Source organism: Anabrus simplex, chromosome 4, assembly GCF_040414725.1.
Source record: "Anabrus simplex isolate iqAnaSimp1 chromosome 4, ASM4041472v1, whole genome shotgun sequence".
NCBI classification, from domain to species: Eukaryota; Metazoa; Arthropoda; class Insecta; order Orthoptera; family Tettigoniidae; genus Anabrus; species Anabrus simplex.
Window position 1 is genome coordinate 76,674,229 of NC_090268.1, and position 27,333 is coordinate 76,701,561.

The window sequence follows — 27,333 nt, forward strand, 5'->3', positions numbered from 1 at the left end:
TCCACAAGCCTGTACCCTCAAGGAAGATGATAGTCCAACACAATTCTGCCGCCTAGCTTAATGTTTCAGTGCCCCCGCAGCCGCGCGGCGCCGTGCAGCAACTGGAGCCAAGGTCGGGCCCCCTCGGCCCCAGCGAGGACGACATGTGCACGGCGAGCCGGAGCTCTCCTCCCGGCCAAGGCTGACGTGCGGCGCACGACCTGCTACTTGCCCGCAGCCTGTATATGTTCACCGCGGGCGCGGCGTGCTTCAACACCTCTGCACCCCTCATAGTGCGGGCGAGCGGTATCTCAGGGTACTTGAGGGGTCCGAGCGGCCTCCTTTTGGACGCAAGCTGCAACGGCCGGTCCGGCCATCCAACTTCATCAACATCAACTACATGGACAGTTACTATAAGAGATAACTACATTTGGGAATTCAACAGCAATATTTGGTGGACCGTGCAAAAAAATTTTCTTCACTTCTAAGTATTAAAAGTTTATCTTCAGAAATTCAAATTCTACAAACTTAAAGACTTTCATTCACCTGCAACAACAACATTTTGAAACTGAATTAAGAAATCTTGTAAATGCTTCTGCTATCTATCTTTGTATCAACATCATTACTTGGACTTTGTTTCAAACTGATTTCATGTGTCACCCCTGGAGGAACTTTTGGGGGGGGGGGAGGTCTGTACCGGGCGGTACACCTCTACACCGTTTATTTAAAAGTTGCGCCAGTTGAAACTCCTCTTCTGGAGGAAGGTTGAACTTTATCTACTCTATTAATTCTCTACTTTCTCAGAAGATGTCACCACGTGGAAAATTTTGAGTTTTTGAACTGTGTCACTTTTGATGTGTTTTTGTTTCGCTTGAAGTAAGAAGTGTGAACTTTCTCTTCTAGAGGACACTACTGAAGATCAACAATAGCGCACCCAAGTGCGGAGTCAAAGAACTATTTGTTGGAGAAATTTTTATTTCAAAAGTTTGTTTCTTGTTAAATTTCTTTCTGTTATTGTTTAAGTTGGCTGTATACCCCTCTTTTTCCCCTTGTTTTGAATGTATCCAATCACGAATTTCTTCTATTAATTTCTGACCTATCATGGGTATCTTCTCCCAACTTGAATATATTTCTGTACCCTAGCCAATAAAATCTTTGTGGGAGGGTGTTTTCATTCCCCTAACGCCTAGAAACTTCCGCGAGAGTATATAAACTGCTGATTTTAGGGTCTCCGGGCCACTTCTGTTCCATCTTTCAGTGTATTAAGTACATAGCAGGAGGCGGGAAGCGCCTCTTTCCTCGGCGGCGGTCAACAATAAGGTAATGGCCGATTAATAAATTCTTTCTTTTCTTGCTCAGCAGTTTAACTTTCGGGGCGGGTTCTAAGCGTTCAACCATGTAACCTTTTCCTAAAATGTAAAAACAACTGGTATCTACTCTATTTTAAAACGACATATCGGGATAGAGAGTGCTTAACCCTCTCGAGCTCCCACTCACATCGTCTTGAGGTGAACTTATTCTCTCAACCAATTCTTCCGTAATGTAATGTAAATTGCTATTAAGTCACCTCTGTAGTATGGGATTAGCCCTTGTAATAACGGCCTAGTGCCAAAGTAGGTTTTAAAATCAAAGTGTATTAGGAGTGCAAGTTCGCCTCCTCTCAAATTGTTTTAGAGGTCATTCAATTAACCTGCTTTTCATTTAATAGACCTCAGTAGATTGGGTATTTTACCCCTGTGTTTATGTCCGTTGAGGACAACTTGAAGGTGGAGTTTGGTGTGGCCTAGGAGAGGCTTAAATTAAAGAGCGTGTGGCTCTTTTGGAAACGGAGTGTTGTATGCCTCGAGGAGGCTTTACTGTGTAATTTGGAGCAAGTGCTCCAGGGTTTGATTGGGGTCTTCTGCCCCTTTGTTAAAATTTGTATATCGGAAAGTTGGGCTAGTTGCTCAAAAATTGTGAACTCAGGGCTCGAAGCCCAAACTCTGTAATCCCTGTAATTGTACATTTCAAATTGTGTTTCGGCTACTAAGTACCTGTTCTTTGTTATTACTTAATATTGAAAAGGAAATATAACCTTGTTAACTTTTACATTAACTTTGATTCCGTAGTTTGAGACCCATTCACGCCCGCACCTTCTTACACCTCTACCTACCACCAAAACTCGGTAACAATTATTATTATTATTATTATTATTATTATTATTATTATTATTATTATTATTATTATTATTATTCCTAATGGTAATTAGTACCTGGTATTAAGGCCTGGGGCTGTTGAGATGTCTTGTACACTCGAGAAATATTCATTTCAGGCAAGAAATCAGTACAGCCCTCAGAACTGCCCAGTACCTGCTTACACATTATCTCTCATAGGTCACATCCATTAGACACGTAACATACGCACACATCTGAAGAGTGAAGTACGGGATATCTAGCATGAATGAAAGACATGGAGGGGAAGGTACTTTCTTCTCGCCTGCCCGCACGCCCCGCCCTGGCTTGACAACGACGAGAGAGGGGAATGAGGGGAGTCCTTGAGGCAACAGATGTACTGTGTATATCAACTCATTGAGGGTCATATTCTCCAGTTTCTTTGTAATTCTTGTGTGCGAAGGCTGGCTGAAATGATAGCAGTCTCGACCATGACTTCAATATCATCGCGCTCAACCACTGTAAGAAATCATGACCCATATTTTTGTCAATATTGGCCCCATTAAATTAAACTACTTTAACATGTAAATGGAGAATATTATTCACAATCCAAAAAAATAATGGTAGGTAATAATAAAAATAAGATATTCTCATAATATCGCAGTAAAATGTCTTTAAAAAAAAAAAGGAGTGCATTTTGTAAGAAATATGTAAATAAATAAAATGAACGCTTCCTGCACATGAATATAATTGTATTTGCATAATCTTAAATAGTGCACTAGTTTTCCATAAAAATAATAATTATCTAGCAATTCAAATGATTGGAGGAAACTAATTAGGGAAAAATGGAAAGAGTGGTTCTTCATTACTTTATTAATAGCAAGGGTGTTTGGTAAACCGTTCCTATGGAGTTATTGTCAGCGCCGATCAAACAATTAAATGCTACACGTATTGGGGCGGGATTACATCGTGCACATTTTTTCACAAGTAAATTACAGTTAATTAATTGTTTTCCTTGATTAGGAGAAGCCAGTATGGCAAGAATATTTAACCATAGAAACATCTTACTCAGTTCCCAAGAAAATGGTGTTGGGAGTGACCTCTGAGTGCGTAACAGGACAGGCCACGCCTCCTGGATGACAAACACATGTGACGTTGCCTTGGTTATTTCTCCTTCATCCTCAGGGTTGGCCAAAATCTTCGACCAAACGTTAGCTGTTTCCTTTTCCACCCGGAATTCTTGTGATCGCGATTGTACCATTAACGATCACCCTACTTGAGACGCAAAAACTGGACAGCAAGAACGCAGGCCTAGGGAGTTTTTCCTTTCCATGCCCTTCCCTTTCATTCACTAATATCTTCATTCTTTGAAGCTTCGAATCTCTTCATTTTTTGATTTTGATTAGTGTTAGGAGGGGATGATCAAATCAAAATCTCTTTATTTGCAAATGAGGTGTCTACCTCGGTGGCAAATGGTACACTAAAATACATTATTGTCAAGCACTAAATATTAAATTAACAAGAGAAGAAAATTTTCCTATAATACAATATTATACAATTTATGCTAACAATTTTTTTCTATTAAACAGCTCATCTTTAATAAATTTATATTGTTTACAAAATTCTACTTATAATATCTCCTGTACTACTTACAAATATAGTCAACTGATATACAGTATGTGGAATTACTTCAAATGACACTGTACAACTGGTATAAGATTAAAATTTACATTGCATTTATTTACTTTTTTTTTTTTTCCTTTACCCATTCTGGAACCTAAGTAGCATAACGACCTGCTGCGTCTTAACCAGAGCCCCTTTTGCCACCACTTTTCAGAGTTCCTGAAGGGCCTTCACAGCTACCGTAGCAGTCCCAGGGCCCTCAAGTCTCCACTGTATTTCACCCCTACAGGCAGTCCCCTACTTTGGCTGTCCAAACTCCTTAGACCAGGGGATGGAATTAATTTATTCACACACATTTTTTATTTACATTAACCTGCATTGGTTGAATGCCCTCTAACATTTCATTTATTTTCTCTGTTGCTGTTTATTCTCTTCTTGAATATCTGTACAGATTTTGGAAAAGGATCAAACACTTCCCCTGGTAAACTGTTCCACTCCTTCACACCCTTCCCAATGAATGAAAATTTACCCCAATCGCTTCTGCTAAAATGCCTTCTAATTTTATATTTGTGGTCAGTCCTGCCGATATAATTATTTTCCAACTGAAACCTCTCACGGATATCTCCCCATGCTGCTTCTCCTGTATAGGCTCTATATAATCCTATAAGTCTAGTTTTCTCCCTTCTCTTACTTACAGTTTCCCACCCAAGTTCCTTTAATATTTCTGATACACTACTCTTTCTCCTGAAATCCCCTGTTACAAATCTTGCTGCTTTCCTCTGCACACTATCTATTTCTTTTATTAGGTATTCTTGGTGAGGATCCCAAACACTGTTTGCATATTCCAATAATGGACAAACCATACTTAGGTTTTTCTCTTTTAATTCTTTGTTGCAGCCTTTAAGTAGCCTCATTATGACATGTAACGATCTGTATGCTTTCCCAACAATGTCATCCACATGACCCTTCCAGTGCAAATTACTTTCAAATCTCACACCTAAGTATTTGCACTTGCCATCTTTTGGGATAACTACCCCATCCAAAGTATATTCAAATTCAGTTTTAAAACTCCTGTTTGTAAATGTTGTAACAGTTGATTTGCCTCCATTAACCTTCATATTATTCTCTTCAACCCATTGTTGGATACTCTCAAGGTCCCTTTGTAATTCTGAACAGTCCTCAATGGTATTTATTTCTCTATAAACAATTATATCATCCGCATACAATCTTATTTTTGATGTTATATTATTCCCTAGATCATTTACGTATATTAAGAAAAGTAACGGACCGATTATACTACCCTGTGCAATTCCCTTCCAAATGATTACAGTACCTAGTTGTACTACCCCTTTAAACAATAATCAGCACCACTAACAACAATGTTTACACTTCCCATTTCAGCAACAATTACCACCAATAAATCTCTGTGCAGGCTCTTCAGTAGCTTTTTTCCTTTTTTTAAATGTTTGGCTTTATTGTCGCACAGACACAGATAGGTCTTATGGCAATGATGGGATAGAAAAGGACAAGGAGTGGCGTGAAAATGGGAAACCATGGAAAACCATCTTCGGGCTGCCAACAGTGGTGTTTGAATACCGCCCCCCCCTCGCCCCCCCGACCAACTCTTCAATAGTAGCACTGAGTGAGGGAGCCCTACATTTCTCAGTAGCACCTACACGTTGCTTGCTCAATAAATGCCCAAAAATTAGCGATAAAATAACGTAGGGTAATAATTCTCAAAAAATGACAAAATGAGCAAGAAATTCACCCAAAAATATGAATGAAGATATATATACCAAAATAAAAAATATGTAGGCCTACATTGCTCACTTTAACTTCAACTTGTAATGAAGTGAATGCAATTAGTGTCATCAAATAATAATAATAATAATAATAATAATAATAATAATAATAATAATAATAATAATAATAATAATAATAATACAGAAACACCTGAGGGAAGAATGTGTCAGTCCTTTCTTAAATACAGTTCTTAGAAACGAAATAACTGAGCATCTATATGCCGTAATTATTAAGATATTAATTTTTGTGATCTGATTAAAGCCGTCTGTATGTGTATGAAGAGATTTGTATTGAGACAAAACACGAAACACAATCCCAGAATCAGAGGAATTAATCAGACCTGACTAAAATATCCGACCCGACCTGGAATGGAACTGAGGATCCCCCGAACCGAAAGCCATGACGTTGACCATTCATTCGGAGAGGTGGGGGAGGTAGTATACATCCACGGTATCCCCTGCCTGTCGTAACAGGTGACTAAAACTGGAACCACGAGCTCTCAAATGGGGAGCGTGGGTTGGAGACCACGTTTCTCCGATGTAAAGCATCTCAGAGGTCAAGTCTCACAGCCGAATGAGAACACAGACAGGCCAACAATTATCACTTAAAGTAGTGTCATAAATAATGCAATGTTTATAATAAATAGGTACTATCTTTTGCGTAGTAACAGTTACTTACTTGTATATTGTGGAGATACGCGCGATGCTATCATCGTCCATGATACCCGTGAGGTCAGCAAATGAAGTGGGTCTTGAGAGGCCACAGTGTTCCCGCCAATTTGGGTAGCTTGGCAGTCCATGATCTCGACCACGCTGGATGTTAAGAGATACCAGGTCCAATCCACAGGGAGTAGCTTTGATACCCATCCTCGGCGAGGACTCGAACAAATGCTGTGACAGCTAAGTACAAAGAAATGTAATATAAGTGGAAGTGGTGGTGATCAACTCTACCTGTCAGTCAATCAATCAATCAATCAATCAATCAATCAATCAATCAATCAATCAATCAATCAATCAATCAATCAATCAATCAATCAATCAATCAATCAATCAATCAATCAATCAATCAATCAATCAATCACTACTGATCTGCATTTAGGGCAGTCACCCAGGTGGCAGATTCTCTATCTATTGTTTTCCTAGCAGTTTCTTAAATGATTGCAAAGAAATTGGAATTTTTTTGAACATCTCCCTTGGTAAGTTATTCCAATCCCCATCTCCCCTTCCTATAAAAGAATATTTGCTCCAATTTGTCCTCTTGAATTCCAGCTTTATCTTCATACTGTGATCTTTCCTACTTTTAAAGACGCCATTCAAACTTATTCGTCTACTGATGCTTTTACACGCCATCTCTCCAATGACAGCTCGGATAATACCAGTTAGTCGAGCAGCTCGTCTCCTTTCTCTCAAGTCTTCCCAGCCCATACTTTGCAACCTTTTTTGTAACGCTACTCTTTTTTCGGAAATCACCCAGAACAAATCGAACTGCTTTTCTTTGGAATTTTTCCAGTTCTTGAATCAAGAAATTCCTTTACATTCTTACTACGACTCGTAAATACCCTCATAACCATTTGCAGAAACCTGTACCCTTTATTTACAATCATATTTATGTGATTATGAAGATCTTTCCTTATATTAACACCTAAGTACTTACAATGATCCCCAAAAGGAACTTTCATCCCATCAGTACAGTAATTACAAATGAGAGAACTTTTCCTATTTGTGAAACTCACAACCTGACTTTTAACCCCGTTTATCACCATACCATTGCCTACTGTACATCTCACAACATCATCGAGGTCATTTTGCAGTTGCTCACAATCTTTTAACTTATTTATTACTCTGTACAGAATAATATCATCTGCAAAAAGCCTTATCTCTGATTCCACTTCTTTACACATATCCTGTATATATATATAAGAAAACATAAAGATCCAATAATACTGCCTTGAGGAGGGTCAGATAAAGCTTTGCCTGCTCTAATTATCTGCGTTCCATTTTGTAGAAATATAACCACCCATTCAGTAACTCTTTTATCTAGTCCAATTGCACTCATTTTTGCCAGTAGTCTCCCATGATCTTCTTCTTCTTTATATGTTACCCTCCAGGGTCGGTTTTTCCCTCGGACTCAGCGAGGGATCCCACCTCTACCGCCTCAAGGGCAGTGTCCTGGAGCTTCAGACTCTGGGTCTGGGGATACAACTGGGGAGGATAACCAGTACCTCGCTCAGGCGGCCTCACCTGCTATGCTGAACAGGGGCCTAGTGGGGGGATGGGAAGATTGGAAGGGATAGACAAGGAAGAGAGAAGGAAGCGGCCGTGGCCTCAAGTTAGGTACCATCCCGGCATTTGCCTGGAGGAGAAGTGGAAAACCACGGAAAACAATGGAAAACCATTTCCACGTTGGCTAAGGCGGGAATCGAACCCACCTCTACTCAGTTGACCTCACGAGTCTGAGTGGACCCCGTTCCAGCCCTCGTACCACTTTTCAAATTTCGTGGCAGAACTGGGAATCGAACCCGGGCCTCCAGGGGTTGCAGCTAATCACACTAACCACTACACCACAGAGGCAGATCTCGCATGATCTACCCTATAAAATGCCTTAGATAGGTCAATCACGATATAGTCCATTTGACCTCCTGAATCCAGGATATCTGCTATATCTTGTTGGAATCCTACAAGTCGAGCTTCAGTGGAATAACCTTTTCTAAACCCAAACTGCCTTCTATCGAACCAGTTATTAATTTTGCAAACATGTCTAATATACTCAGCGAACACAACTAGAGCAGGCAGAATTGATCTGAGGTTAGATTAGTGTTATCAGTATCGGCGATTGGGAATTAGAAGTGGGGGGGGGGGAGGCAAAAAATTTACAGACACAACAAGTACCCCAGTTTGTAGGATATAGCGGGCAGGGGTGGGGTATTATATACATCAAAACTTTTAAAAAATCTACAAAATGTTTTTTGATGCTCTCCGAGCGAATTTTGACAGGGAGGTAAAGGTTGAGAGTTTACCAGCTAGTGTGGTAATAATAGTTTTTGAGATTTTGATTCGATTCTATACAATAAAACTTTTACCAAAGAACAATAATTACACATGCAGATCACAATTATGAGTGTCTTCCTCCATTGATCTGGAATAGCGCAGGAAACCTCCTTCATGGAAGACATAAAGCACATTTTTGGTCTACCGGAAACGCATGCATATAAAATTATCATCGAGGAGAGACGGAATAAAGCCGACGAGACACCCCAAGAAATAATGGAGACTGATGCAATGAAGTCAGAAATTTGGAAGGGACCGAATTTCAAGCTTCGACATCTATATTCACGATTCGCTGTCCACGGGTTTCATGGAAGGATCTGCCAGAATGAGGCATTCCATGAACCCAAGGAGGATTGCGTCTGCAAGAAATGCAATAATCCATGCTCTAAATACCATTTAGTGGAATGTGTAAACAGACCTCAATCTCTAATCACAGAAATGACAGAGTGGTGAAAAACTTGATTGTACACATTGTGTTTAATAAATTAATTATTCTTATACAAATAATTACACATGTATTCCAATTAAATAGAAGGACGGCGTAATTGTACAATTAAAAATCATTTAGTATTTGACTATACACTAAAGAAACTAAGACACTAAAGAGACTGCCAGACTGACGATGCACGCCACAAGTGGGCGAATCATACCTCAGTGTCCATGAACTTGTTGAATAAAATATATCCCCGCTGACCTTTCTCACAGCAGATGCTACACGTTGCTATGTGAGTCTCCACTACTTGTTGTGGCGCTATACAAATCTGTTACCCGTGACGAACAACACTTTTTGTGCGAATTTTTGCTTTTAAAAAATGTTAATAACTAAAGGGAATAAAGGAAATAAAGGAAAAAATTAGCTGATGAGACAAAAGGGCTTTTATGAATTGCCTTTTTTTAAATTACTAGTTTCAGCCGGCTGAAAGGGAGTATAAATGTACTGTTTTCTCCACAAAGTGGCCCCTATCCCCCCTAATCGCCGCTACTGAGTGGAATGCTCTAGTTTCTTCACAAGACAGAGTAAATATCTATTTAAGATATTTTGAATAATATATACCACATATCCAGATCTAGTTCTCAATAACCGCATCCGGGAGATAGTGGGTTCGAACCCCACTGTCGGCAGCCCTGAAGATGGTCTTCCGTGGTTTCCCATTTTCACACCAGGTAAATGCTGGGGATATACCTTAATTAAGGCCACGGTCGCTTCCTTCCAACTCCTAGGCCTTTCCTATCCCATCGTCGCCATAAGACCTATCTGTGTCAGTGCGACGTAAAGCCAGTAGAAAAAAAAAAGAAAGTTCTCAATAACCACATTCTGATGTTTAGTGTTGGCCAACTTTGAATGTAAATACAATATCTTATTATGCACTATACCAATTTGATTTATAGGTTCACTTATAAGGCTGACGACCCCATCTCGTGTCGAAACTGGTCCCATATCTATGTATACATACATAAATAATAGTGATTTAATAAACAAATTTGTATTGATTATGTGAATCTAACTGTGGATCTAACTCCATACCACAGTTCCTCCAATTATTTTGCTGCATATTTGGTAATCTGTTTCAATAGTCTGAAGACCAAACAAATAAGCGATAGTAAATAGACAGATACTATCAGTCCCTTCTCATTTTAAGATTTGTCTTGAAATAATAATAATAATAATAATAATAATAATAATAATAATAATAATAATAATAATAATAATAATAATAATAATAATAATAATAATAATAATAATATGCCAGTGAGACCCTTACACTAAATGGGAAAGATTACCTAGAAAACATTTTAAAAGAAGAAAGAAGAATCCTGAGAAAAATTTTCGGCCCCCAAAAAACTGAAGATGGATATAGACTGAGGTCACGCAAAGCGACAGAAGAGCTTTCTAACATTGCAGCAGACATCCTCAAAAGACGTCTGAAATTTTATGGGCACATTCGCAGACTGCCGGCAAGTAGATTGACACACAAGATTCTCACCTACATAGAACATCTAAAAAATATTCCATGGGTAGTGGAAGTGAAGAAGGATCTGGAAAAAGCCCATATGGACTCAACTGACACCGCGGACAGAAACCTCTACAGGAAAAAAATTAATGGATGAAAAGTGCAACCAGAGAACGAAGTGAAAAAGAAGACTGGAGCAAAGTGGACAGAAGAACGAAAAAGGATCCACGGAGAAAGGATGAGAGCTGTTTGGCGACTCAGAAAACAGAATTGTTAGAGCTTTGCGTGATCCACTGGGTCCATACGCACATAATAATAATAATAATAATAATAATAATAATAATAATAATAATAATAATAATAATAACAATAATAATAATAATACTGGCTTCACGCCCCACTAACTACTTTTGCGGTTTTCGTAAAATCCGAGGTGCCGGAATTTAATCCCTCAGGAATTTTTCAACGTGTCAGTAAATCTACCGACACGAGGCTGACGTATTTAAGCAGCTTCAAATACCACCGGATTGAGCCAGGATCAACCTGCCAAGTTGGGGGTCAGAAGGCCAGTGCCTCGACCGTCTGAGCCACTCAGCCCAGCTTTCTCTTAAAATGATATTTCCCATCTTTCTCCTCCCTTATATTTGCCCTTAAAGATTAATAGTTAAATGGCATTGCTTACCTCAGACGAAACGTGTGGATCTACTTTGAGTATGTCGGTATTCATCAGACCCTTGAGAGTTCCATCCAGATAGCCAGGCTGGTAGAGTACGTACGGGTTGAACAAGATCTTGTGCATCTCCACATACTCTGGGGTGTTTGTCGCATTGGCCAGAATTTTCATTAAACTCTGTAACGTGGACATAACATATGGTGTGATTAGCAAATTGATCACAACAGATATTTAAATGCCCTGCAGGTGTTCCAAAAACAACAACAACAACAACAATGAGCGCATGGTAATATGTAAGATTCTCGCAGGCACATTCTTCTCAGAAATAACTGAATCTATACATATATGTTTGTTTAGGGTATCCACAGGGTTTGTATCGACATGGAAGGCGAAATATATTGTATTTTGATAATACTGCAAATTAAGTCTGTTAAAATATTAAATGCGAGGAACATTATAATACCAATTTTGTTAGTTCACTGAACTAGAATTAAAGTGGTCATTGTGATTTTCGTTATTTTAAGCAATTTTTATGGGGGAAATAGTGTGTTTGTATGTGTGTGTGTGTGTGTGTGTGTGTGTGTGTGTGTGTGTCTAGGGTGACCAGATTATCCGGACATGTCCTCCTTTTAGGATCATTGCCCGGGGTCCATGTGGATGATTTAAAAAACAGAAATGTCCTTTTTTGTGAATCTGATTATTTTGGGGTAATCTTTTAATATTTCGGTTTTACAAGTGTTCTTCATTGCGCTATGGCATCATCGATATCGTATCGACATATAGAAATGTGATTATCGATATATAGTACATACGATTATATTCTATGCATGCCTTTTATTGTGATAATAGACGCTATTTTCCACTCTCCATACTACATGCTTCTCTCTCAGCACTACCCCGTCAGAACCCTGCTAAGTTAATGTGTAAGAGCTGACAACGTGACAAGAGTATTTTCATTGATCTCAGCACAATAGACGGATAAAAGGAACCTTTTTAAAAGTAGAATATGTGAAAATCCTCTTGCTTCAATACAGTATAATCTTTTTATATGTTAAACACGCCAAAACTCCTGAAGGCAACTGAATCTTTAGAAAAGTACCAGCAAGACGTGCAAATTAGTCTTATTGTTTAAATTTTGTAAACATTTAGTGTATAATGTGGAAATGGATAAATTGTATTTATGTATGTGAACAATACAATATATAGTCAAATCTAAATTCAGACTCAGAATGGAGGATTTCCGTGTCCTCTTTTTCCGGCATTGTCCTAATTTTAAAGTAGTTTTGTCCTCCTTTTTTTCAGCTATTTACATCTGGTCACCTTATGTGTGTCTAAGTTGTGTGAGTTTTTGCCATGATTTTGGTTTGATTGCTTAAATTATTTTGCAAATCTTTAAATTCCGTTTTAGAATAAGCTGAAATAGGAGATAATGAAATTCATAGATATGGAGGTACAGTAGAGATCCCAGACCCGGTACTTCGAGCTCCAGGTTCTGTGTAATTCGAGTCTGTATTAAGTAAATTAAACTTTTACAAAATACAGCAAAATTGTATACGTTTTTTACATTTTTCATTTACACAGGCTGCTTTTTTGAGGAGTCCACATGGTACCCTCACTAATTAATTCAGATCACGCGTCCGTCAGATTTAAGACTTCTTATCAGAAAAATAAACCCCTCCCAGCGGCAGCTGTCACTTTGCGTTAGTGCAAGCAGAAGTGCGTGCACCTCTACTTTACTCCTAACCTTGGCCGATGTTTGAGTCGTTGAAATGATAAGTGAGCCCGCTAAAGAACACATGCCGGAAAAGCCTACAGTATATCAGTGTTAACCCACGCCGATGGTTTCGCAGTGCTAGACGTCGAGCAGCAAGCGGAAACTACACCGACTGACACTGTGCTTCTCAAAAGATGGCGCGATGGTGGCGTGCCAGATGCGACCGTGCCGCATGCGACCCGTGCCACTAGCGACCGCATAATCTGTAACCGTGCCGGATGCGACCGTGCCGCATGCGACCCGTGCCACTAGCGACCGCATAATCTGTAACCGTGCCGGATGCGACCGTGCCGCATGCGGCCCGTGCCACTAGCGACCGCATAATCTGTAACCGTGCCGGATGCGACCGTGCCGCATGCGACCCGTGCCACTAGCGACCGCATAATCTGTAACCGTGCCGGATGCGACCGTGCCGCATGCGACCCGTGCCACTAGCGACCGCATAATCTGTAACCGTGCCGGATGCGACCGTGCCGCATGCGACCCGTGCCACTAGCGACCGCATAATCTGTAACCGTGCCGGATGCGACCGGCGTTGACAAGCTAATTGTCATTTGATAAGTTGTGTCATCACCCAAGATAAGGTAAGCTAAACGAAGTGCAATGCCATTTCAATAAATCCTATAAGCAGCTACTGCCCATACTTTACATAACACTTCTGGGGGAAACTCGTTTTACAATACGAAATATGGTGATGCGTTTACGTCTTTTCCCACCGGGCGAGCTGGCCATGCGGTTAGAGGCGCGCGGCCCTGAGCTTGCATCCGGGAGATAGTGGGTTCGAATCCCACTGTCGGCAGCCCTGAAGATGGTTTTCCGTGGTTTCCCATTTTCACACCAGGCAAATGCTGGGGCTGTACTTTAATTAAGACCAGGGCCACTTCCTTCCCATTCCCAGCCCTTTCCTGCCCCATCGTCGCCTTAAGACCTGTCTGTGTCGGTGTGACGTAATGCCACTAGCAATAAAAAAGATCCTAATTCTCAGAAATTATTTACGACTTAGGCCTACTTACTCATCGTGTCCTATCAGTACCAAGAGTGTCCGAGGACGTGTTCGGCTTGCCTGGTGCAGGTCTTTCTACCTGACACCCTTGGGCGGGCTGCGCGTCTGGATGTGGGGTTATGATAATGAAGTAGGGAGAGATGAAACCAGGTTTGGGCACGTAGCCTACTCCTCTCGAATAATACCAAGGGGTCTGCTCAATGCTTTACGTCTCCATCCGACGGCCGAATCACCATCAACATCATCATATCCCCTCACTCCATTTGAACACTGCGAAAAGTTTTGGATTTGAATCCCGGCTTTTGGCATGCAATCTAGTGATTAGAAACTGTCTACCACCAACTTTCCTACCCTGTCGGCCAACATTCTGATGGTGAATTTTTTTTTCATTCAGACTAAGTGGCTCAGACGGCTCAGACGGTTGAGATGCCGGTCTTCCGAATCCAACTTGGCAGGTTCGATCCTGGCTCAGTCCGGTGGTATTTGAACGTGCTCAAATACGTCAGCTTTGTGTCGGTGGATTTACTGGCACGTAAAACAAGTCCTGCGGGACTAAATTCCGGCACCTCGGCGTCTCCTTAAACCATAAAAGTAGTTACTGGGACGTAAAGCCAGCAACATTATTATATTTTTCTTTCGACCAACGGCACTCGAGCCTGCTAACAACGGTGTCAGACCTTTATTTTAGAAAAGACCAAGTTAGCTACTTAAAAGTAATCTGCCACTTGGTGACAGCCCTTAATGCAGATCAATTGTAAGTGATTGATGGGTCGCATGCGGCACGGTGCTTATCCGCTCGGTCGCTATTGGCACGATAATGGCCGGGTCGCATCCGGCACGGTCGCATCTGGCACGTAACCGGTGCGATATAGCTGCTCAGAAACGATGCTGTATTTTAAAACAAGGACATGCAGGCAATTTCTTTAAAATTTAAATTCATGTTTCTTTTGAACTTGGTAATGTCAGTCCATATCTACCACAGATATGTACTGTATTGTTAAAAAAAATTGCAATCATCAAATATTTATTCTCACGGTACCCTTTCATTTGTTCTTATTTCCCTGTAACCCGAGTATTTTTTTTAACTTTGATATAGGGTCAACCCCAATTAGCTCGAATTATCGGGGCTCTACCGCAGTGCCTTTTCAACTGCCTAACTTATACAAATATCACTTAAGTTGAGTAAGTAATGCTGAGAAATCACCTGCACCATGTTAAGTAAGTGAGGACCGTTTTTGCAAAACTCAACACCTACAAAAAATAACATTTTCAGGAAACACATTTTAACGATTATTTAATTTTTTAAATTATACATGAAACTGAAAATTCACTTATAATAGAATATTAAAACAAAAGTTAATACTACAACGCACTTTTCAAAATAATTATTAACAACAGTAGAGAAATAGGGTTGAAAATTGTGGGTGTTCTCCAAAACTCGACATTTACAGGAACAAAAGTTTACACAATTATTTTCAAAGGTCATATTTCACCTATTATGTAGAAATACATATTGAAAATTAGTAGATTGGCTTGTTTGGATACTCAGCATCATTATTGTCCTCACTTCGCTCGGAGCAACCTTGCAACACTGCAGAATAGAACAGTTTTGCCTCCTCGGAAGACGAATCAAAATATTTCATAAGTTTCTTAACATTGACGTGACCGGGCGAGTTGGCCGTGCGCGTAGAGGTGCGCGGCTGTGAGCTTGCATCCGGGAGATAGTAGGTTCGAATCCCGCTATCGGCAGCCCTGAAAATGGTTTTCCGTGGTTTCCCATTTTCACACCAGGTAAATGCTGGGGCTGTACCTTAATTAAGGCCACGGCCGCTTCCTTCCAGCTCCTAGGCCTTTCCTATCCCATCGTCGCCATAAGACCTATCTGTGTCGGTGCGACGTAAAGCCCCTAGCAAAAAAAAAAAAAAAAACATTGACGTGATTTGATAATTTGATAATTTGATAGGCAATGTCCTGTCCATAATTCTGAAGTTGGCTGTACTACTTTTCAACACTTCAACAACAATAGAATCACCAAAATAATTTGTTTTAACTTTGCACTGAACTCTATTTATTTATTTATGTATTTATTTATTATTATTGTTACGGGGTTACCCGTGGACCAGCAGAGGTGAAAGAAGGTGCCGGGGTGAATGGGTCTAACTTTAACAAAGGTTATATTTCTTTAGGATTTCAGAAATCAACAACAGAACTTTAACAACTTTTCACTTAGTGAGATAACAATGACATATCAGGTACCATGACAAAATTTAGACAAAGCAAGAAAATCCAAAATTTAGTGACTGTTTAGTAATCAGGGCTTCCAGCCCCTCGCTTCTCAATTATTGAGCACTCAGCTCAAGATTTACAAAGACACAACATTATACAAGGGCAGAAATCCCTCAATACAATGGAGCACTAGCTCCGTAATTTACAAAATCAAGCCTCCTAGAGGCACTTTTACAACACTTGAAAAAGAACGAACGTGCTCTCCGTTTTCCAAGCCTCTCCAAGGCGATATCAGAAAATACAATCACTTACAACAACTTACAATTTGAAACAGGGGTATCTAGTACCCAACCTATTGGGCCGTAGCGGAAAAGAACAGGTTAAGTAAATGGCCCGAAACACAAATGAAAGGAGGCGAATGCTTGCGCTCCTAGATATGAACACTTAAAACCTAAAGGGCACTAGGCCGATGAAACAGGGGCTATTCCCAAACTATGGAGGTGACTCGTATGAGAAGAAATTAAAGACATTACGGAAAGGACGAAAACCAGTTACAAAACGTAGTCACCTCAAACCAAGATGAAGGGGATCTCGAGAGGGTATATCACTCTCTATCCCGGATTCACAGTTAAAGATTTATGAAGTTAATACATAAGCCGGCAGAAGTTTACATTTACAGAAAGGTAGGTTACATCGTTAAAGTTTCGGACCTATCCCTCGGGTTAAACTGCGGAGCTAGCAAGAAATAAAGATGTTAAACGGCCATTACCTTGCTGAAGAACTGTCGCCTGATGAAAGAAGGGCCTCCCGCCTCCTGCTCGACGCACACACTAAGTTAGATGACGATCAAATGGCCAAGAGACGTGAAAATCCGCAGTTTATAAACCCTCGGGGAAAGTTCGAGACCTTTCATGAACAATCAAGCCACATCCTCTCACTTTATTGGTTACCTAAAGTTACACACAAAATCGAAGAAGAAGCCTGTGATAGGCCGAAAATTAATTACAGAAATTAGGGATTGGCTAAATTCAAAACTGGCGGAAGGAAAAGATCAATATTGCCAACCCAAAAATGAATGAACATAATTTAGTTAGAAAAAACTTAAGAATACAAAACTTTTTAAAATCAAAGTTCATCCACTTTGCACCAGGGTGCATGATCATAGTTTTTGTAGTGACATCTGTTGCAGAAAGTCCAAACTTCTTGATAAATGGTAAACAAAACACGTAGAATTTCATACAGTACATGAAACTTCAAAATAACAAAAGTCCATTAGATTTCTGTAGTGACATCTTCTGAGTAACGGTTTAAGTAGGTGTAGTTTCAAGTTCACTGTTCCTCCAGAAGAGGAGTTCTTTTGGGCGCAAGATTTAAACGTGCGGCTTAGAGGTATACCTCCCGGTACAATAATTATTTATTTTTTGATTTCACATACGTTAAAACTCGCACTTCTGTCATCTTGAAGGGTAACTTGTGTTTCAAAGTCTGTCTACTTGCTGATTTCAAGTCATACACTTCCAGGCTCTTCCCAAGAACAAGATATCGCCCGTGCTGATTAAGTATTTTGTGATATTGAGACGGGACTGTTATAGTTTCCACTTTTCTCAATTGATTCTCAATGTTATCAAAAACTTGCATGGTTGCCAAAAGTAAAAAAAAAAAAAAAAAACTCGTAAATATAAATCAAACCCGGAATAGTAGATGTTGAATTTTGAAAAAAATATTCCCGAAGATGTGGAGTTTTTCAAAATTTCCGAACATTTGAAGCTCTGTTACAATGGTAGATGTTCAGTTTACCTAAATTCTGATCAGTGCGATTGATTTTCCTCTTGTTAAAATACACGACCTCCATACACGAGTAACTCATTTTCGGAAATTTTATAGTTGTTGAGTTTTGAAAGAACGATCCTCAGTTATTACACCTCGGAACATTTACAAACCTATATGCATTATCTTCCTTATCAGTCTCTGTTTTATCGTTGAAGATCGAGAATGATGTTAAAAATGCAATTCTTATCTTTGTGTTATTTGTAACGGGAGTTCTAAAAAATCCATTAAAATATCACCTTTAACTATCTAAGAGACGTCAGTGATAAAGCAACTTACCGGTAACAGGGTATGCGCAAAGCGGAAGGCGGAGGCAGCAAAGCTGTTAGCGATTGTAGGATCAACGGTTTCGTCGTATCCTTCATAGTAGCCTGCTTTCTTTGGTGTCAGCTCCAGCTTATCCATCATGCTTTTACCTGGATGAAAACGGACATACAATTAAATTACAAAGAAATGTCAGTATACAGTATGAACACTTCGAGCCACCAGTAAACACTAAGAGGAGATCATATTAAATGAAATTAAAACAAGTTTCCCGGAGCTATAGCTTGAAACTCGCTAGTATTTAGTCCCACTGATGATGATGATGATGATGATGATGATGATGATGATGATTGGTGTTTGAAGGTACCAAACAACGAAGCCATCGGATCCTTTATTCTGTGTGAGGTAGTGTACATCGATAGCTATAGTGACAGCTGGAAAATGATAAAGGAATAGGCAAGAGAAGATTGCACAGAGGCCTCAGAAAATAGAAAACACATGTTGTAGATATCCGCTGACGAATTATCAATTAGTATGCTGAACGAAGTTACGTCAAGCAAGTCTTATATTGATGGACGATCATTCCACAGACTTTTGGGCCATTCTGCAATTCATGGTACAATTTCCGCACCTGTTTTGTTCTTTGACCTAGATGTACTGCATTTTGTCATCAACCATGTACTTCCTTTAACTTATACCTGTTATTTTTGGAGTCGCTGAAACCACTCTGGCTTATTTTGGCTTTTGGCCGACGGTTAGGGCGGATGCCCTTCCTGACAACAGGTGACCAAGCGGAAATTCTGCCCAAGTCCACCAGCATTTGAACCTCCGCCGTCTAGGCGGAAAGCCTGCGGCTAAGCACTAGATCAAAATTTTCTTAAGGCTCCTGTACACTGAAGACTTTCCCTGCTAGAGCTATCTAGCGGAACTCTACGTGTGTACACAGTACTTAGAGCTCTCTGACAACGCGCGCTCGAGGCTCTAGCTAGTATCACCAGAGAGAGCAACCACGTGTAGTGAACACAGCTAACTAGACTGATCTAGATCTATTTACAACCTGTGACAATAACGTTCGGTGAATAGTCCCCTCCCATAACTATGCACTGCTGAGACCGGCGATACATGTCCTGGAAACTTTGCAAGAATGCTTCCGTTTGGATGGTGTTCAAAAGCCTCATCACGTTTCGTTGGATGTCAGGAATATCGTCAAATCTCTTTCCTTTCAAAGGGAGTTTGATGCGTGACTTTTCGGCTCTGACCTTTTCCCGACAAGGGGATCCCGGAGAACGCCATTCCACGCTTTGCCGTTTCGTTTCAGGGTCGTACCTGATACACCAGGTTTCATCCTCAGTCACAATACAGTTCAAGAAGTTTGGTGTCGCATCCGCCGTTTTGAGAAAATTATGTGAAGCCTTTAATCGTGCCTGGTTCTGACAGTCAGTCAAGTGATGTGGCTCAAGACGAGAACACGTTTTCCTCTTCCCGAACTTCTGGGTAACGATTTGTCGCACGGATTCACGGTTAATCTGCAGTTCATCCGCTATATGCGCACAGTTAATCGCCGATCGTTCGTGATTAATGTCCCCACCTTCTCAATGTTTTCGTCACTGACGGCGGTCGCCGGTCTTCCGCTAGGGGGGTTGTCAGAAACACTTTTCCGGCCTCCTCGAAAACGGGAGAACCACTCGTACACACACTTCAAGGACAGCACTTGATCTTCATAAACATGTACCAGCATCGCATGCGTTTCTTTTGATGCCTTGCCAAGCTTAAAACAAAACTGTACATTGATCTTTTGGTCGTTCATGTTCCTGTTCGCCGTTCAGAACCAGCGCACTAAACACGCACTGACGCACTGTGTTAAACAGGTCTTACACGGCACACATACGATGCTCAACTGAACAACGTTGGGAGCAGGTGGTCAAAACCTGCTGCTACGCAGGTGCAACATTGTATGTCGCCAGTGTTGCCGGCTCGACCGTTCTGACTTTATTCACCGACCTTTATTGTCATAGGAGCACAAATGTACAGTATTTTTAAGTGTGTGTGAGCAAAAAAGACTAGATGAGTGGAGTGTGGGGAAAAATTAAGACATCAGTTAATTGAACTTGTAGAGTCACATCCTGAGTTACGGAATTATTCATTTATACATAGACCGTCAACAAAAACGTTAGTTTAAACTGTATATTTTTTAATTTAACGATTTATGTTATCTTACATATCTGTAGCGGGAAATCTCAGTGTCGGAGTGAGTCGCTGTGATGGCGAAATTGCCTTTCTGAGATGTGTATTCTGGTATTTTTCAATTCTTGAAGTAATTAGACCTAATTGCAAGTAAACACTGGAACTCCTCATTAGACATTCGTACGAAATTCACACACGAATTCATGTCTTCAGTCATTATTTCCTCGGCAACTTTACATGCGGTCTTTCGTCTCTTTTTGCTATCCAGTTGCTCACATGTATTCTTTTTCCCTTCTTGAACTTCGCTTCTTAAGTAACTTCAATACGACATTAGCCGCAGTGATGGGTTTCTTTCAGTCGGACATGTCTGCCTGTTACTCTGCACTAGCTAGAACTGTGTCTGACGGTCAGGCCAGTATACACAGACAGTAGAGCGGTCTAACTAGCGCTACTCTAGCTACGAGTATACTCTACTTCCGCTCTATCGGGAGTAAATTCTTCAGCTGTGTACACGCACCAGTAGAGTAGCCTAGCTAGAGGGAGCCTAGTCTAGCTAGATATTTCTATACACTGTGCAGACTCCTTTAGAGGGAAGAATATTTCCTTGCTCTAAGGTGAAGACTTTTCAAAGTGGGGTCCCCTAATTTCTATCCAGAGATCTGCGAACGAATGTTCTGGGTAGGGGGAGAATGTTTCATCGCTCAATTAGATGTTTGATGTATCAATAAAGCCAGAAGTGCAGTGTTTATAAAATCGTTCGATCGTTGTTGGTACATATAAATGTATTTTATTATTGTTGACAGCCTCAAGGAGCTATTTGGCAGTGTAAGACAGTAGCATTTAACACAATAAGTTCAATTATTTAGCAAATTTCCTCTATAAGTAAGTAGGTAAGTAAGTAAGTAAGTAAGTAAGTAAGTAAGTAAGTAAGTAAAGCCTTTATTTTCTTCCAGATCTACAGCGATGAGGCCTTATTGATCCATTAAGGGAGAAAAATAATAGTGCCCAACCTAGACAGCTTAAAATACTATACACATAGAATAATGCTCGTATAGTAAACATAGCTAACACCAAATGTGGAAAAACAAAGTTGCTGGAAATAATAATAATCAAATGTTCATGAGTCAATGTTATCTTTTCAGATATGAACAAAACCTCAAAAAATCTCAATATTGCTATTAAGACCAGGGATAAATGAAAGCTAGTAGTACTGAAAATAATAATATTAAAATGTAAAAACTCAATATTGCTATTAAGAAAAGGGATAAAACGAAGACTAAAAGAACTATTGCAACAGGGTAATTCCATCTATAGACTGTATGGCATTATTGGCAATGTGAAGCTAAAACTGGCAACATATAACTGAGCAGAGTACAGTGCTGTGTCGGGCTGAGTCTGCACTAGACCACTGACTGTTCCACTTCCGGCCGGGTTCGCACTCAGCACATTCTCTCTTAGACACTGACCTTTCTTATATTCTACTTATATTGCTAACCTGACTACGTGTTATCTCCACCGTAGTGCCGATGTGCAGTTATTACACTTCACATTTCTTTCTTGTTGATCACTCTTCAACCTCTATTAATTCACTATATTTGTTAACTTTAGAACCCATGCAACTCACCACCTTAAATGAAGCCATGTTCACTCACTGATAACTGGGATAACTAGGACCCCAGCTCATAAACCAACCGTCACTAGATATTATCTTTCTCCTTATCATCTGACCAATTTATCACATCCTCTTCCTCATTCACTACACACTTGACCACCTGGAAACTTCTCTTCTATCACACCCGTCGTTTACTCGCTCTTAACAAAGTTATGAATAACACGCACACACTCCACTCTTATCGTGTATATAGCCATTTACTTCTCACTACACATTAACTTTTTGCTTCTTGTCACAATGCCTTCGTCTACTCTGTTCTTTTTGCCCCATAACTCTCTTAGGCTCAGACTTCTCCCTCTCACTAGGGCACCTCTTGCTTCTTCTTCTTGCTTCCCAGACGTGTTTTCACTTCGTTTGCTTACTCTTGTTACGTCTTGTGTTTCTACTCCCACAATCTCTCCCTGTATCCTTCTATCTTCTCTCCCACTGGCCTCCGTCCTGGACTCCTTCGTTAATGCCCAGGTCTCCCTGGTTTCCTTCCTTATCACATTCCTCATCTCTGCCATTACCTCCCTGTTCGCTATGGTTAACAAATCTATCAAGTTACTTCCTTCATGCTGCGAGCTTGGTTCCTTTACCTTACTATCCTTGTTTCTTTCTTTGTCCCCCTGTCCTTCATCCCCCACTTTACAGTCTCTGGCTTGTCTTTCCTCCACTCTCTTCCCCACTACTACTTCGTCATTCCTGTCATCTTCCATTTCTCGTAATTTCTTCGCATTCCACGTTCTAGTCCAAATACCGTTGGTCACTACTAATTTTTGACCCTTAATATGAGCTCTTAACCCCTGTAATTTAGCCCTGGCCAAATGTTTCTTCAAGTGTTTATGTTCTTTACCCCTTCTCTACCAATGTCTTCTTTAATCCAAATTTTTGTACTCCGTATGTTATCTGCACTTCTTCTCACTACTTCCGCCATCAAGGTGGAGAATAGCTTCAGTTTGATCGGTCTATCACCCCGTTTTTTACCTATCCTTTCTACATCATCAATATCGACTTCGCTAAAATTAATTCTCATCATTTTCTGGATGACTTCCACAACTTTGTATGTTGTCAGTACTTTATCTTCTGCTTTATCTTCTGGTACTCCATATATGAATAGGCATTTCTTCCTCCGTTCTCGGTTACAGTCTTCAATTTCCGCTCGCAAATTCACCACCTCTCCTTCCATCTCCCTTATTTTTGACTTGAGTGATATGATTTCTCTCTCGTTGGTTTCTACTCTACTCATTATCTCGTCTGCTTTTCCCTGTATCCCCCGCCTTATATGCTCAAGTTCTTTCATTTGCTCTTTCATCATATTCTTAATCTGCTCAAACGGGCATACTTCTTCCACCACTTCTTTCACCACTTTTCTAATGATCTCCACGTCTTCCCAGTTCATGTTGCCACTAGAAGTCGGGCCAGGGTTTACCTCTACTCCTCCTATAACTAGTAATATCATAATCACCATTGCCGCCAATATCATCTCGTCCATCATTCTTGTTTCCATTATACTTCCTTTATTTCTAGCTATCTCCTTTTTCCCTTTCATCTGCCATCTTCCAATAGCCACACGATATTGATCCACGCCAATCATCTTCCTCTTCCCTCTCGAATTACTTTACTGGCCACCGTTCACATTCCACGCCGGCTCTCCTGACAACTCCACACAATACGTCTGTCACCGAACGCTGACTAAGTTAGACTCTGAAATTTCCTCTATAATTCGTCGTTATGTCACATGTCGTCTTAGTACGGATGAAAATAAACGACATTGATAAGTTGGGATATGCATCTCTTAGTTCAATTGATTCTTGAGATTTTTCAGCACAAAATTCAAGGTAATATCGTGATAGTGATTGCAGTACGGATTTGTACCTTCAGGTATCAGCAACCTTCAACAGCAACCTCAGTATGTTATATGTTTTGACGTTCTCTTGAACGAATTTATCAAACTTGTATCATGATTTCACCGGCACTTTGAAACAAGACATATAGGTCATCTTTGTAAGTCACTTGGTGTTTGAAGTGAAAGCCAGAAAAACTAAACAAGCAAGAGATGTGATCAAAGAAACTGAACCGGGAATCAATAATGAAAAGAAAACAAGCCTTGCTTGTATGAAGTGTCAGTAATTACGTTTAGTTAAGTTTAGTTCACACTTTAAATATAATTGACTGAATGGATTAAATGAAACAGAAATATCACTACTCATACTGTGTTAATATTAATCCTAAAAAGTATAACGTACCCATTATTCCACTGATGATTTTGAAGGGGACTGCAAAAATCCACAGTTCCCCTTCAGGCAAGCAACTCAATGTTAAAAACATCCTAGCGATATGAGCTGCGAAATTTAGGTAAATAAAATATAATAAACTATGAGAATATGTACTTTATTTAGTCGTAAAAATTACAATACTTTTGTTAATCATCGTTATCCGGTCGATTAGATTAGCAGTTTGCCTCTTTCTACCACTACGAGCGCTAATGTGAGTCAGTGCATTGTTTCAGTTAAGCACCACTACGAGCGCTAATGTGAGTCAGTGCATTGTTTCAGTTAAGCACCACTACGAGCGCTAATGTGAGTCAGTGCATTGTTTCACTTAAGCACCACTACGAGCGCTAATGTGAGTCAATGCATTGTTTCAGTTAAGCACCTCTACGAGCACTAATGTGAGTCAATGCAGAGTTTCAGTTAAGCACCTCTACGGGCACTAATGTGAGTCAATGCAGAGTTTCAGTTAAGCACCACTACGAGCGCTAATGTGAGTCAGTGCATTGTTTCAGTTAAGCACCACTACGAGCGCTAATGTGAGTCAGTGCATTGTTTCACTTAAGCACCACTACGAGCGCTAATGTGAGTCAATGCAGAGTTTCAGTTAAGCACCACTACGAGCGCTAATGTGAGGCAATGCATTGTTTCACTTAAGCACCACTACGAGCGCTAATGTGAGTCAATGCAGAGTTTCAGTTAAGCACCACTACGAGCGCTAATGTGAGTCAGTGCATAGCTCACTTAAGCACCACTACGAGCGCTAATGTGAGTCAATACATTGTTTCACTTAAGCACCACTACGAGCGCGAATGTGAGTCAATGCATTGTTTCACTTAAGCACCACTACGAACGCTAATGTGAGTCAATGCAGAGTTTCAGTTAAACACGGGGCCGATGACCTTCGATGTTAGGCCCCTTTAAACAACAAGCATCATCATCATCATCATCATCATCAGTTAAGCACCACTACGAGCGCTAATGTGAGTCAATGCAGAGTTTCACTTAAGCACCACTACGAGCACTAATGTGAGTCAATGCAGAGTTTCAGTTAAGCACCTCTACGAGCACTAATGTGAGTCAATGCAGAGTTTCAGTTAAGCACCACTACGAGCACTAATGTGAGTGAATGCAGAGTTTCAGTTAAGCACCACTACGAGCGCTAATGTGAGTCAATGCAGAGTTTCAGTTAAGCACCTCTACGAGCACTAATGTGAGTCAATGCAGAGTTTCAGTTAAGCACCACTACGAGCGCTAATGTGAGTCAATGCATCGTTTCACTTAAGCACCACTACGAGCGATAATGTGAGTCAATGCAGAGTTTGTTAAGCACTTCTACGAGCACTAATGTGAGTCAATGCAGAGTTTCAGTTAAGCACCACTACGAGCACTAATGTGAGTCAATGCAGAGTTTCAGTTAAGCACCTCTACGAGCACTAATGTGAGTCAATGCAGAGTTTCAGTTAAGCACCTCTACGGGCACTAATGTGGGTCAATGCAGAGTTTCAGTTAAGCACCACTACGAGCGCTAATGTGAGTCAATGCATTGTTTCACTTAAGCACCACTACGAGCACTAATGTGAGTCAATGCAGAGTTTCAGTTAAGCACCTCTACGAGCACCAATGTGAGTCAATGCAGAGTTTCAGTTAAGCACCACTACGAGCGCTAATGTGAGTCAATGCATTGTTTCAGTTAAGCACCACTACGAGCGCTAATGTGAGTCAATGCATTGTTTCACTTAAGCACCACTACGAGCGCTAATTTGAGTCAATGCAGAGTTTCAGTTAAGCATCACTACGAGCGCTAATGTGAGTCAATGCATTGTTTCAGTTAAGCACCACTACGAGCGCTAATGTGAGTCAATGCATTGTTTCAGTTAAGCACCACTACGAGCGCTAATGTGAGTCAATGCATTGTTTCAGTTAAGCACCACTACGAGCACTAATGTGAGTCAATGCAGAGTTTCAGATTAGCGCCACTACGAGCGCTAATATGTGGCAATGCAGAGTTTCAATTAAGCACCACTACGAGCGCTAATGTGAGTCAATGCATTGTTTCATTTAAGCACCACTACGAGCGCTAATGTGAGTCAATGCATTGTTTCCCTTAAGCACCACTACGAGCGCTAATGTGAGTCAATGCATTGTTTCACTTAAGCACCACTACGAGCGCTAATGTGAGTCAATGCAGAGTTTCAGTTAAGCACCACTACGAGCGCTAATGTGAGTCAATGCATTGTTTCACTTAAGCACCACTACGAGTGCTAATGTGAGTCAATACAGAGTTTCACTTAAGCACCACTACGAGCGCTAATGTGAGTCCATGCATTGTTTCACTTAAGCACCACTACGAGCGCTAATGTGAGTCCATGCATTGTTTCACTTAAGTACCACTACGAGCGCTAATGTGAGTAATGCAGAGTTTAAGTTAAGCACCACTACGAGCGCTAATGTGAGTCAATGCAGAGTTTCACTTATAACTAAATTTGGTGTGGGCATTTTTCAAAAAATAAAAAAGAAACGCCTGAGGGTATTGAACCAAGACATTACAGAAAGAATGATGTAAATAAGTTAATTGGGCTAGGATTTGAATAAAAAAGAAAACGAGTAAGGAAACAAGAGATTTTAGGCTGTTTTTCTGGAACTGCATTTAGGCCAGAAGTGATTTTCGGAATTTGTTTTTATTTTGATAGATCTATCCAAGACTCACAATTTGAAACCTTTCCGGGACATTTAGCCCTTGAACTTTCGGCACAATTGAGAAAATTGCCTAATTTTACGTTTTTCGTAATATGGAGACCCCTACTTTGTCTGCTGAGAAACATTAAAACACAGATCCATCGAAAGGGGGTTCACCGGTTGAAAAAACTCATATCACCAATCCCTATGGCATGCTGTGTGCTA

At 40.4% G+C, this 27,333-nt stretch overlaps 1 protein-coding gene across 1 annotated transcript in view; it reads right to left on the reverse strand.

Moving 5' to 3' along the window:
* The window catches only part of LOC136872176 (uncharacterized), a 95,354-nt gene that overhangs the window by 18,792 nt on the left and 49,229 nt on the right, over positions 1–27,333 (reverse strand). Inside the window, exons 8-10 of the mRNA XM_067146014.2 lie at positions 18,337–18,473; positions 11,237–11,404; positions 6,234–6,454 (exon numbers count right to left, since the gene is read on the reverse strand). Coding sequence (XP_067002115.2) covers positions 6,234–6,454; positions 11,237–11,404; positions 18,337–18,473 — 526 coding nt within the window. The remainder of the gene's footprint in view (positions 1–6,233; positions 6,455–11,236; positions 11,405–18,336; positions 18,474–27,333) is intronic.